The 14,660-nt window shown below is 39.4% G+C and overlaps 2 protein-coding genes across 2 annotated transcripts in view; both read left to right on the top strand.

Annotated features, from left to right (window-relative positions):
* The window catches only part of ASPG (asparaginase), a 324,997-nt gene that overhangs the window by 135,818 nt on the left and 174,519 nt on the right, over positions 1 to 14,660 (top strand). The gene's annotated exons all lie outside the window — the stretch shown is intronic.
* KIF26A (kinesin family member 26A) overlaps positions 1 to 14,660 on the top strand; it is a 96,490-nt gene that overhangs the window by 60,362 nt on the left and 21,468 nt on the right. Inside the window, exon 5 of the mRNA XM_068192277.1 lies at positions 7,747 to 7,930. Coding sequence (XP_068048378.1) covers positions 7,747 to 7,930 — 184 coding nt within the window. The remainder of the gene's footprint in view (positions 1 to 7,746; positions 7,931 to 14,660) is intronic.

The raw sequence follows: 14,660 nt of genomic DNA, 5'->3' as shown, positions 1-14,660 counted from the left end.
ATAAGACTAGAATTATATTTTGCTCAACCTGACTATTTCATGCATCTGTGTCTTGCTGGCAAATAAGTCAAACTCTTTTTTTTGCCTAAGGAGTGAGCTTAGATTGATGTGGCTCTGCCTGCTTTAGCTCAGTTAGCTCATGAAACAGAGTGGGGAAATATTGCTGACATTCAGGTAGTTGTATTTTCAGTACACAGCTATCCATGCAGTGTGCAGCCCAGGAACTGACATATTTCTGTATTAAGTGTTGACAGTCTTGCTTACTTAAAGATTAACCTACACAGGTTTTCAGCAGTTTGTCATATGGTACAGTTGTAAACAGCAAGTGTGGAAGTGCAGCAATATGTTCATCTGCTCTGGCTTTGTTTAACATCCTCAGTGAGCAGAGCTGGAAATGGTATGTGGCAGGCTGCTGTGACTAGCTGTTATTCTGATATATTTTTATATATATATATTTATATATATCAGTTCCTGAACACTGATTCTGGCTGCTGAAGCAATGTTCTTTGGCCAGAAAAATGTCTTAAATCTACAAGCTGAAGAGAACATGGAAGTGACAATTTTGTAGCAACAACCTCAGAAGCTGCTGGTTTGGGAGAGCAGGAAAAATGGTTGGAGTGCAATTGTCAGTGCTCATTAGGATCTGCCCTTTGGTGTTTCTTATACTTGGGGAAAAATTACAGAGAAGTGTGGTGAAAAATTCTTCTTGAATACCTGTATGCAAATTGCTTGAAGATGGGCTAGATTGGTTGCTTCTGTTAAGTTAATAAAGAGCTGAGTGGAGGAGCCACCTCTTGGGTCTCTACAGCATGAGGGAGCTCTTCTGATGTCAGGAATACCTTACTGGTTTGTTTTAGCTTCTCATCTTCTGGAGATTGTTTTGAGGTTCTCCCAAAGTGGCTGTGCCTGATCTGTACTGTGTCTGAATTCAGGTGAGCCTTGATTATTGCTCATGGATGCACAAAGCCTTTATTCCGTACTTTATGAAGTTGTGAATAGAGCTGGGGGCAAGCAACAAGGATGGTCAGAAATTGAGGAAACCTGACCTGGAAGGAGAGGTTGGAAGGATTGTGACTTCTTAATTTGAAAAAAGAAGACTGACTACAGTGTGGTAGTGGTTTTCATCCAGGTAACAGCTGCAGGAGATGGAAGTAAGCTCCTCTGCATGCCTACTGGTGAGGGAGGGGAAAAAACAAGGAATGGGAGACACGAGATGTGAATTTTCTAAGAGTAAGAGTAGTTAAAAACTGTCTAGTAAAAAACTGTGAGACGATGATGTTCCTTATATGTCAACACTGCTGATTTTTATTTCTGCCTTGCTGATTTTAATAAGAGATAGAGAAAATTACAAGGTCAAAGTGAGAGGCTGAAATTCAAGTCTGAATTGCAAGATTATGCTATGTGCATGAGGCAAGGCATGAACTTTGTCTTGAATTGGAGATACTTGCTCTCACAGTGTTGGTGAGGTAACATCCTCAAAATATTAAATGTGGTTTGACATTTTAGAATGTTTCAGAATAATGGGTTTCTATTGAAACTTTATTACCCTCACCCATTATAAAAATGCCATTGTTTGAGGCTGTGCATTGTGATCCAGATGAACTAATTATTTATTGAGGAAGTCAAAACACAGAAATAAGGAACATTAATTGTTTGTTCTTCCTGGCAATGCTTCCCAGCAACATTGCTGGGACAGCTAAGCAAACAAAGGTTTGGTGCAGATCTTGTGTAATGGTATGAAGAGGGGAAAGTGTTTTGTCCTTCAGAAGTTGGACATCCATCACAAGAACATAGTAAGCTTGGGGGAGGAAGAGACCATACCCTCAAAGTTTATCATATGCTTTATAAGTGGCTCCTTGGACAAAATTTACTCTACAAATACAGATGATGCCTGACCATGTCATGATGTATTTAGACATTTCTGGTTTTCTCTTTAAAAATGTGTTTTTTAAATCACATTATGTTTTCCAAGGTGAATGCTGTTAGTGGAAACAGATACCTTGTTGGTTTTCAATTTTGCTTGTGGTTTTGGGTAGCAACTGCATTTTTTTTTTTCATTGTGCTACCTTTCTAATTTTTGAACTGCAAATCAAACAGCAATAGCAATAATGAAAATAATAATGCCAACCAAGTTTGTCCTGTGAGGTGTGGAAGGCTTGGGACAGGGTGCGGAGGATGTATTGTGGGACATCTGTCTATTTGTTGCCTGTTTTGATGAGTGATTAAGGAAACAATAACTGGAACTGCAGATAGGATGACAGGCTGTGACTTTCCCACTGCTTCCTTTGGAACTGGTTGGCAGCAGGAAAAAATTGGGATATTGGTTATGTGGGGGGATTTATGCCTTGTTGAGCTCAGAACTAGGGAAGTTTGGGAAAGCTTTTCTTTAAAGTCGACTGGTTCTCAGTGTAAGCCTGCATCCATAATTTTCCAAACTTAGGAGATGGCTGAGAATCAGGATAAAAATCACTTCTGTGATGTCTGTCAAGGTCAAACCAAAAGTCTTGAGTAAGCATACTCTTGTGTAAAGTCCAGAGTTCAGGATATTTAAGGCTTGGACTGTACACTTGTTTGGCCTTGACCCTTTCAGTGAAGCCCTTCAGCATTTTCACAATGTGAATAATGATAGTGATCTCTGAAAGATAAGACTGGCCAAGAACACTAAAACTGTTAATATTTAATGAGTAATGTTGAAATGAATGTGCAGAAGTTTTCTTTTATTATTCTTGTCAGTGGAGCTTAATAATGGGAAGCAAGACTCCCAGTTCTATTTCTGACTTGTGGCAGTTTGTCCATAAATGTGCTGTGTCCATTAAGTCCTCTGCCTTTATCTCAGTTGACTCATTTATAGTATGTGGCCCAGAGTATATTTCATAGCTTTCGTCCTTCTCCAGGTTAATAAAATTCACAAAGTTTTTAGGAAAAAAAAATAAATTTGCATAGTTATGGAAGTTTCAAATCTAATTTTCTTTAGTTGTGGAGAAATTATGCTCAGAAGGAGTGCTTTAGGGATTTAAATTGTGCTGTTTACTTTCACAGCTATAATGTGCAGGATGTGTGCAGGGAGTGTAAGCTAGAAGCAGCTTGCTGTACATCAGAATATCTGAAATGTCATGCTAACAACATAGGCAGAATTTAAAATTAAAAATGGCATGGCTCTTTCAGCGAGCAGGCTTTGTTGCTACTGTTGCTGCACAGTCTTGTTCCCTAGGTGCTGAGCATTATGTAATTGATCTGGCCGTGGTTTTCCTCACTGGTCTCATCCATGCATGGCAGAAAACCCAGTAATCTGTAAATCGTGTGGGGGAGAGAGCAGGTTAGAGACTGTCCCTTGTCATTCGATATTTGAGTGCCCCTGCATGTGCCATATATTAGTTTTATTTTCTACTGTGACGCCTAGCTATGAGGAAAGAACTCTCCAGAGTGTCTTAAAAGACATCTTCTATTAAAGAGGGAAAGAGTTAAGCAAAATGCAGACAGTAGATCTCCCAGCTGGAGGTAAAAGCAATATCCGTGGATGTCTCACATACTTTAATTGGAAGAGAAGTGTAAGAGTGTGGGGCTTAGTTTCCCTTGTAAGAGTGTTTTGTAGAAGAGTGGTTTTAAAGGCTGAATGGGGAAAGACAAGATAGATGGAAAGTGTAAAACTCTGTCAGAGCTATGGCAAATGTTTGGCACATGCCCAGAGAAACAAATGACTGTAATGCTTATGTTTTGTGTAGAATTCCCTAAAGGCCATAATTTTCCCTGTGAGGAAACAGAAGTTGATACTGAACAAGGTCAGAAAGCCCATTGTGGTGCTGAAAGTGTGTGTGAGGGCCTCCTGTGCAAGATTAAATTTGAGAAAAAGAAGCAGGTCAGGCAACGGACATGGCACCAAATTAGGCTCCCTACAGAAAGTGATCTGATATGAGCTTGGGTTCTGTCTTTCTGGTGCTAGGCAAAAAGGGCCCAGTTTAGGAGATCTTTTCCAATCCTGTCTCCATGGAACAAATTCCCCCCAGGAAAAGGAATTCTGGACAAAAGATACAACTGAAAACTCAAGTGTAAATTCAGAAATGTGTTGTTGGATAAGGACTGCAGAAAGTCTGGCACTCTGGAGTGTCTCAGGACTGGCTTCATGTAAATGCATCCTCTCATGAATTTTTCCTGAAGTAAAGAGGTTTCTGAAGTTAAATTCTGCTTTATTTATTCGGGCCCATGTCCAGTCCAGCTTGGCCTGTATTTTGGCCTAATGAGTAGGTAGCTGGCATGCCACCAAGTGTATTGTTTGTTGTGCAAGAAGCATGTAGGGATTGATGAGTGTTTCTGTTGTGCTCTTTGCCTGGACCTGTCCAGGAGCCCAAGCAGAGCATGAGAAATGGGCTGCCCAACTGGCTTTCTGTTAAAGAACTGACTCTGCTTTTTATAGGAGCTGAGGATGACAATTACTTTAATTCATATTCAGAGTCTACAGTTTGATAGATAGTTTGATGTTTTGTTTTGCCTAAATTGCCCTGTGCTTCCAATTAAATCCTTACCCTTTCCATTTTAGAAAAAAAAAAACCCAAAACAACAAACAAATCAAATCCAGCAAGCTGTTTGTTACTGTTTTTGCAAGTTGTCTGCGGTGTTCCAACTCCAGAAATAACCTTGTTTTAATGTCAGGCAAAGCCATTCTTGCATTCAAACACAGAGAGGTTGTAATTAAGCTTTGTCTACTTTTACCTGACAAGAGATGCATTTTAAGTGTGAACCACACACATCATTATTAGTGCAGTTGGCTGGTTGCCCATCAAAGCACTGATTGTTTTCTACAGCAGCTACTCCAGTTCCTCTGCTTTCAGTTTCCTGTTATCTCACATGGACATCAACAGTCCCTTTGCCAAATTTCTCAGTAAAATCATCGCCCTCCAGACTCACAGGAAGAGGATTTATCAGCACTGCAGCAGTTAATTGCTTTAGGTAGCATGTGCCACTGTCCTTTGAACAGTGGAGGTGCAGGAGGGTTATGCATATTGTCAAAGTGAACCAGTTTGAACGTGGTTCTGTCTTGGTGCAGAAGTTAAGGCAATTAGTAACAGATTCAGTATCTTGGATCTGCTTATCAAAATGTCCCACAAATGTGCTACTGAGGTATTTCGAGAAATGCTGTACTTGTTCAAAAGTGGCATTTTCTGTTCATTTTTTATATGCGTTGCTTAGCTTGGCCTTTTGGGGGGCAGTTACTCATTGAGTGTGGTGCTTAGTTAGCTGCTTGAACACACAATTCCTGAGTAAATTTGTCCTTTGTATCTCATTCTCTTTCATGTATGTTTCCCAGAGGAGCTCCTTCAGCCAGATCTGTTGCAGGAGTAATTATTTCATCAGGATTTAATGTATATCTTGATTGCACTTTGAAGGCATTCTCTTGAGGAGTTTTTATAATTTCAACAAGGGATCATAGCATGTAAACAAGAAAATAAACATTATCTTTCATATTAATCAACAAGACAATTAAATAATAAGCAGGATTGTTAATTGGTACTTGGAGATAGATGCTAATGACTGTCTTGAGTTCCACAATGACAGTGCCAACAGGTAGAGACTCTTTTCTTCACAGTAAAGCTGCATATAATTTAGGAGGCATTATGGTTTTAATGTGCAGCTGCAACCCCAGTGAAGCTGTGCAACTGTGTTCCTGGTATCCTATTCCAGCATATGTTTTCCTACTGAATGAAGTATTAGCAAGGGGAATTGAGTTTTAGGCAGTTAAATCAGTTCTCATTGCCACCAAACTCTTGAGGTTCTGCATAAACCCATGCTTGTGGTATTTTGCTTCACTGTGGGATGCAGTTCCTGCTGGTTTCAGGATGCAGTAGGAGTCAAAAGCTGCTTCTTTCCTCAAAGGCAAAAGTCCAACTTGTTCCTCAAAAGACAGTGGCTTTGGGCTCCCTCTGAGTTTGGAACTAGAGACTCATTTTTTCATCACACGAATCTTTGTATTTTTCTAAATACTGTAGTGTTTATAGAGGGAGAAGGAAGCATGTAGGGGGGTCTGCATCTCTACAAGTTGAAATAAAAAGGTTCAGGAGTTTAACACACACACATTTTGGAATATAGAGAAAAGTACTGGGAATTTTGGAGATCTTTGTTGAGAGTCCTGCTGTTGTACTAACTAGATGTCTAATTTTAACTCAAGTGTCCAGTTTTGCTCCTCAGACACAGCCAGTTTGTACTGTTGCTCATTTGAAGCCAATAGTGCAGCTGGAAGAAACTGTGCAGCCCTTCTGCTCTTGGTGTTAATTTTTATTTCTCACCGACAATGAATGTAAGCAAAGGAACAGTTTCCCTCTCTGATCAGCTTACTAAGCTGACTAAGCCCGAGGCTGCCTGACAGTGATGATAAGATGCATGGCAAGGTTGGGGTTCTAGATTTACCCTTAATTCATTATGACAGCAAAACAGTGCCTTGGTTTCTCCATGGGTCTATTGCTTATAATACTTCACAGATGCTAGTGCCAGTTTGATCTCACTGAAAAGTACTTGGGGATCTTGGGCTGAAAGGCATGATGAAAATATAAAGTAGTAATTTTATAAAGTTACTTACTAATTTGTTCAAAGTGACAAGCCCTTATATTGCAAGCATGGAGCAGAATAGTGGTTTGTCCCCAAAAAGACCTGCTGGCATCAGCAGTGTGGTCTCAGCATGTCTCCAGATGCTGGCAGTGGGACACCTTGTGCTTTTGCTGCCCTAACAGTCATTCAAAGTAATGCTAGAAGGTAACAATTTGGATGCTTTTATGAGATTTATCTGTGGATGGACTGTCTACTGACAGTCTCAGGGTCGGATCACGCATGTCTTTTTCAGGTGGTAAAGCTCTCCTTGACTTTGAGAGAACTGAGTTTTCAACCTCACTGCCATGCCCAGTTGCTCAGCATGTGCTTGCTAACATATATATTTTATTCTGCTTAAAAAAATCACTCTGCAGGGTGAATTTTATTTTCTCATGTGGGTTTTGATGTAGGGAAGAGTTTCTGTTTTGGTTTTTTGTTTGGTGCTGCTGATGGGGAATAGCAGAAAGAAAAGATTATGCTCCTATTTTTATTCACAAGGAAGAATGTTACAATTTTAATTGTGTGTTCTAATTTTTGCTCCTTCTTCATCTTTTATGTTTTGAAATTCTCCATTTCAAAAGCAGGATCATTATCATTCAGCACATTAAAGCATGTCTTTTTAATAGCTTTCCGCTTTAATGCAAAAGAATGGAATTGGGGAGGCAAAACCAATCTGTCTTGAAGAAAATTTCCTGTTATCCAAGGATTTTCTGTGCAGCCAACAGGAGAGGATCTTGAGCTCGGCTGACTTGGAGTGCTGTCCTCTGCCTTGAGTAACTTGTAGAGTACAAAGAACCACTTTCATAATGTTATCACCAGCAAAGTCCATCTGGTTCTGCCAGTGACAAAGGGATTATTTCAGCTTTTTATTACATCAGTGAGATGTTAGTTTTTTAGGATTCAGATGTTAGGCTGTTGGGGAAAAGAAGGGCAAGTTAGATTATAATTGAAATTTTATTGGTGGAGAAATTAACTGAATATTTTGCCAGTAATTTTTCTAGCCATATTTCCTTTATTAGTGTCCTGATGGCTTGTCCTTATGAAATCAGATTAAAATGCAATGACTTGATTTGTTAAGCAGGCAGTGATGACAATGAGCATGTTTGTCTGATTCAGTTTCCTGTTAACACCTAAGTAACATTGTCCTTTCTTGCTATTACTTTTATACAGAGCAGCACAGAAGCTTAACCTGTCTTCGAAGAGAAAGAAATACCATCCGCCCCTGCCACACACACACGACTTCTCTATTTATGCTACTAACTTTAGTGGCATCCTGCAGCTCTGTCCTCCCCCAGCACCACCATGCCTTCTGAGAGCTGTGTCCAAAATCAAGGACAACCCTGGCATTGGAAAGGTAACTTTGGATTTCAATATTTTAAAATATTTTTCTAGACAAATTTTAACCGGGCTGGAAGCTTCCAGCCTAGAACAGAGCTGGATTGACTCAAGAAAAGGGTCTTGGGATAGAGAGAGTGCGACATCCACTTGAATGTGCCTGAGTCCTGTTACCTCCTGTGGACTTTGCAAAGAATAAGAGACAAAATTTCCTTTCACATCCAAACCCACTGGTCCAAACCCAGTGCCTATGCAGGCTTCAGCTGTGGAAGAAGTCGTCTCTGTGTTGCCAGCAGGACTCAGGCACTGGTGCTCTCTCTCTGCTGATGTTAAGGAGATATGCTGAGGGGGCTTTGTTTCCCTCTGCTTCGCATGTCATTGTAAGAGTATGGAAATGGAGTAGCAGTCTCGCCAACTTAGGAAATGCAGCACCTTTGAAATGGAAAAATTCGGGCTAAGTTTATCTAGAATTAATTAAAATACAACCCAATTACTTGGAGCTTTATTCATATTTATAGCTGTTTAATCACCCACACAACAGAGTCTGAATACTTATTTACATAGGGTACAAGAGATTAGTGTTTGAAGATAGAATTGAAGGGTGTAGTGTGCACAGGAGAGCTAAAATATGCACCTAGAGTAACTATACAAATCAGCATTAACATAAAGAGTTTGTCAGCCTAAATACCTGGAGCTGACACTTGCTCACAGAGAATACTCTGTATTTCCTAACTGAGTTTGTGCTTAATGGAAAATAAAGGAGAAATTTGGGCTATTTTAAGAAGGTGAAAAGTCACAGAGGAAAATGGGTTGGTTTTTTTCTCCTGCTTTTCCTGTGTCTTAGAAAAGAGGATGTAATGATGGAATACAGTAAACCTAGCACAGTAATTTAGGCATGCCCAGGTAGAGGAGGGAATGTCCTTTCTATGTGTGAGTTTTAACAAAACCCTTTTTTTTTGTGCCTGTTTTTTTTTTTTTTTTTTTTTTCTGTGTGACTCAATACTTGGCCATGGCACCAGGAATAACAGGGAGCATTGGCATTTCTGAGGCACTTTGCCCTAGGAAGACCTTTAAAGTATGATTGTATATCCTTGTGCCTACAGCTCAATAATACTGTGTCTGCATTTGTGTTCCTGCAGCTGTGTGAAGCCAAGAGACCACAGCCTTTTTTACAGACTCAAAGTCTGTGCTTTGAGGGCAGCTGGTGGAACTTCCCTGCATGACTTGTACCTCATGGAAAGCACTGGTTTATCTGGTGTCTTCAAACAGCTTAACAAAGTCTGTGATCAAGTGCATGATTTCAGAGGGCAGGAGATGATATGCCTTGGGTCATGTGCTCTACCTACTGTTTTCATTAGTGAGTAGAGTGAAGAACTTTTCCAGGGAAAAGCTCCACCAGAATTCCAAGGATATGGCAGGACCCAGCTCAGCTGTGGGAGCTTCTCCTCCAGCATGGGATATGTCTGTCTCTTGACTCTCAACATGTCTGTTATTTAGCTCTCAGCTGAAAACATGAAAAACATAGAATCACAGAATATCCTGAGTTGGAAGGAACCTACAAGGATCATGGAGTATTGAAGATTCATTTTGTTATGATTCTTGGGGATGGGCAGGAGTTGGACTCCGTGATCCTTGTTGGTCCTTTCCAACTCAGCATATTCTGTGAGTCTGTGAGGGTTCCAGCATGTGTCCTTCTCACCAAATACTTGTTGACCACAATTTGGAAGAATCCTGTGCTTTGCTGGAGAGGATAAGAGCTCTCTGTTAATTGAATCAGCCCCTTTGTTCTTGAGTTGAGATTTAGAGCATCCACATGGTGATGGGTTAGGCTAGTTACCAGTTTTAAAGCTCCTCAAAACCCGAAGTAGCCATCTCTGAAACACACTGTAAGATATGCAGTACCTACTAAATCCTTCTTAACCCATTCCTCTTTTGCATCTTTATAAATATCAGTGTTTGCCTTAAAAAAAACCCTCCAGCAATACAGCTTTTTCTAAAAATTATGAGCCATCACAAATGAAATTTCATGTGTCTGAATTCTTAGAACTTGTGATCCAAGGAGAAGTGTCACTACTCTATAGGTGTTCTTTAGTACAAAAAAATTCATAGTTTCACCTTTTCTGAGCAATGCCAAACAGCTTTTGGTAGCATTTAGCTCACTATGCATTAACACTCTCCATTATTTCCTACTCATCAGCTTCTGCTGATGAAGATTTACTCAGCTGGTGTCTCATGACGAGGGTGATGGGAATAAAGTAATTATTTTTCTTCCTCACTGTCTTAAGTATCACAGCAATGGACACAGCAATCAGTAAACACTGGCAGTTGTGCTGTGGTCCTCTGTTAACATCAGTCTCTCTTCTAACAGCTTTTTACTTTCCATTCCTCCTGGTTATCATTTTCCTTGCCTTCTTCTTGCAGCCTGTCCAATAATGAATATAGGATACACATATGCAACAGAATCAGTGATGAATTCTGGAGTCACTTTTTCCTACCACAACATCTGTGGCTGTGGTTGGTACTCTGTTGTGGTTTGGGTGATCATTCCCATGTCAGCAGTGTCCCTCACTATTACTGTGTGTTTACAGTGGGTTAAACAGCTGGTGGGGCAGCCTTTTCCTCCCTCACCTCTGAGGAGAAGTTGTTGTCTGAGAATTAAAAATAGAAGTAACAAACTGGAAACCCTTTCAGTGTCCAGGATACTACAATGAGAGGAATGTGCCTCCCTTTATGAAAAAATGAGGGGAGGAATGATATGCCAACTGTGCCAAAATACTATTTATTCTGCATGAGTAGTGCCTGAATACTACAGTGACTAATTAATTTTTGTACTGACACATTCTGTGCAGTCCCATTTCTCATAAATCCACTGGAAGGTTAGAGTAAAGTACATGTTGAAGCATTTACAATGGCAAATATGACTGGCTTTCTGTATTGTCTCTGCAGTGGTAATTCTTATTATTCTTTCCATCCACTGATACTCAAGGTTGGTTCAATACATTGTAAGAGACACAGAAGCAATGCTGAAAATGTGATATAATTTTTGGGGCCAACAGAGAAATAAAAGTTATTCTGAACTGGGTGATGGAACAGTTGAGTCTAAGGAACTGATTGAAAGTAGCATCTGGACTATCTTGTGTTCTTCTGTGGTGTCAAGAACTGAACAGGTCCTGCCAATGGTTGTGAGACCTTGTCTTGAGCATTTGAGCACACATTTGAGGAAAGGAAGAGGCTTGAGTTCTTGCTTTTCATAAGCTGCATGGCTGCAGCAAGTGCAGTTACTGTGCATTGTGAGCACTGCTGGGCGAGACAGGAATGTGGAGAGATTGTGATGGCCAGTTCTTGCATTTGCACTCAGTTATTGATTATTTGAGCCCAAGATCTAAATTTAGTCTCAATTTCACATCATCGTCTCCATGTGTATCATCCAGTTCTTCAGCGGTGAAATTGCTGTACGGCTTTTATGGTTGAATACATTGGTTATTAGAGACTTATTGCAGCAGAGTAAGAGTTACTTATCTTTTGCAATTTGTATTTATATTTTCTCACTGTTTCAAGTATTCTTCTGGAAGGTGGGAAATAAATGTGTTATTAATTTCTTTTACATTTCAGAAATACCATTTTTTCTGCATATAATAATTTCAGCAGAAGTGTGTGGACTTGTCCTGTGATAAAAATCTTTAATTAAGCCTTTTGCTTAATTTTCTTTAGTAAGATTGCAAAATATTATACACTCTCACAGGTGCTTGCTGGGGTTGTCAACATGCAGGAATATCAAGCAGGGAAAAGTTGAAAAAAAAAAGCAGCAATTTAGAACAGCAGGTCTGCCTTGGACCCGTGTTTCATATAGTCAACAGTAATCAACTCATGCACAAAGGAAGATCCCACTATCAATTCAAACTGGATACTGAAAGGAATTTTGCACACTAGCTGATAAATGTTACGTGGCAAAATTCATACCTTTCTCTTGAATGTGCCAAAAGCATCAGAGTCCAAACCATTTAGTTGAATCCTACTTAAAAGGCAATGATCCAGCGCACTATGATTCTTGTAACTGAATCATTTTTGTGGTCTCTCTGGGTGTTATTAAATTTAATGTCAGAATAGTAGGAAAGACGTCTGAAAGCCATTTAATATTGTCACTGGAAAGAAGTTAGATTATACTCAATTTCTGACATTAATGTGCTACTTAAGATAATTTATCATATTGTGGTATTAAGAAAGACATCCTTTTTACAGTGGCTGCTGTATAGCATTCTAATGGGCTATTTTTCTTTAGCATGGTGGGAAGCCTTTTTCATGCAAAATGTTATTTTCTGAGGTTTTATTCAGCTCATTCTTTATAATACTGCATCACTTACAACAGCAACTTTAAGTGCTTGTCTCTTCCAAGGATTCTGTCAATTGTTTTAATGTTAGAATGACAGAACACTCCTATGTGAGACAATCAAAGTGGAGCATTTAAAGAGAGCCTGAATTGTCAGACATGTTTCTTGGACAGGTATATGCATACTGCTCTCCATTTATGAGTTTTAGACATTTACTTCCATTTATGCTTTACTAAGCCATAGCTAAGGTACTGCTGATATGATTTAGTGATCATGCAGGGGTTGTCTTAAGTGTGCTGTGTGTCCCATTCACTGGTTCTTACGGTGGTTTGATGACGGATAACAAATAGGTACTTAATTTTGTCATCTTTTCTGCTCCTTGTTCCCTAATGACTGAAGCTTTATTTCTGATATAAGTCATGTATCACAGTAAGCACTTGCCTATCGATGTAGGTACCACTGTATCATCCAAAGAACTTGCATTCCTGCCAAAACACCTTGAACTGCTTAAATAAAAATGTGGAAAAGTGAGATAAAAATACATAAGTTCTTGTACTTTGTTTTTCACCTTGAAAAAATTAAATAGTTTTCCTTCATGTTTTCTGAGAGTACAAAATCAATTCTTTTTTAGCAGAGTACTATATAGAAGTGATTTTTTTTTAATGTTTATTTTAGGTTCTCCCAGGGGAGCTAGATGGTCTATGCTAGTGTGGCAATTTCGCATATAAATTTGCCATCCATTGGTAGTGGCAGTATATGAGAGGCTTGTAAGAACCACCCACGGTAAAACAATTTAGCAAGGGTTGTATATCTGTCAGTTACAATTAAATCCATGAAAAATATTGGCTCTGAACTAAGACTTTTGTAATTTGATTTACACTGTAGTTGAAAAGTAAGTGATTTCATTGGAAAATGGTCTTTATTCAATGGAATCTGGATTCCTTGTAATTTCTTGGTAAGAAATCTTAATTCAGAATGGTGGGTGTCTTAACATAGTTATTTAATTAACCTGCTGTTATATGCCACTTTGTGAACATTGGACAAAATTAACTTCCTGGCTGCACAATGCCTGTCAAGGATACGTGTTTCTAGGGAATATTTAGTGTCCATTCAAATTTGTTATAATGACATTTATTGCTAAAGACCAAATTGCTTGTTCATTTAGGGATTATGATACAGCTGTAATGCACAATATGACCAGCATTTCTGAAATGGATTCCAGTATACTGCCAGCACCTTCCCAAAATACAGACAGAATTCATTTTAGTAAAAAAAGGCTTGAGCACATGTATTTTAAAGTTTTACATGCTTTTTAATCCATTCCTTTTCTCTTTTTCCCTTCTAATTATGTCTAATATGAAACTTGACAACTATATAAGCATCAGATGCTAACAAAGCATCACTACAGAAACATAAACACTGCACATCCATTGATTCCAAAGGAGGTACCATATGTTACAGTTATGCCTGTGCTAACATACTTGGCTGGGTCAGGACCTTAATTTCCTCAACATTCAAAATGCCATGGAATCTAGTCATTACCTAGTGAATTAGTGGAGTCTTCTCTGTCTACATGTCTGTCCCTAATTAAACTGTGCAGAGTGTTTGGCACCCTCCACTGAAAGATGAATGACCAATTTTCTAAGATATATATATATATATATATATATATAAATTTTTTGTATTTGTTGCCTAAAACATGTAGTAGAAATCCCTGACAGTCTTAGGAACAGAATTCAAATCATCTGGTTCTTTAAGTGTGAGATGGTCCTTCCCCTTTCTCTGATCTCAGAGTTTAAAGCCTTTCCATCTCTCTTGATTATGGGGTAATAATCTATGAGAACCTGATTGTCAATCTCCTGTCCGTTTCTGTCTAGAATTATGTAGGATTGTGTCATTCTCTCAGTGGCTCTTTTCTCTGCAAATTCAGGCTTAGACATGATTTCTTCTGGGAGAACACACGCCTCACTGGTTTTGGAGTTTTGTATTCTTTGATGTGTGGCTTTGCTATAGCTCCATTCAGTTCAGATCCAAAATATATGGGCCTTACTGGATAAAATTGTTAGCTTGCCTCTAACTATCCATCTCACCTTCAGCTGTCCGTTGCTTCAAATTTTGGATTTCACAGGTTTTTGGTTGGTCTCTTTCTTTTTCCAAACTGCTTTCTGGCACTGACATACACTTGATGCTCTGCGCTGTCTTGATGAGTCCTGAAGCCAGCCCATTGTTGTGGTTGGTGGGACTCCTCTGTCCTGTTCTCCTCCACTCCAGCTGGTTCAGTGTGTTGGGGAGATCTGGAAACTGTGAGCCCATACCAACGGGTCACGTGGCAGTGCTGGAGAAGGTCACAGCATGGGAACAGTGACTCCACACACCAGTGGGGCAGAAGATCTCTCCTTGTGACCCTTGTGTGAAATGGAG

Source organism: Anomalospiza imberbis, chromosome 6 (genome assembly GCF_031753505.1).
Source record: "Anomalospiza imberbis isolate Cuckoo-Finch-1a 21T00152 chromosome 6, ASM3175350v1, whole genome shotgun sequence".
NCBI classification, from domain to species: domain Eukaryota; kingdom Metazoa; phylum Chordata; class Aves; order Passeriformes; family Viduidae; genus Anomalospiza; species Anomalospiza imberbis.
This window is presented reverse-complemented; position numbering and strand designations above follow the sequence as displayed.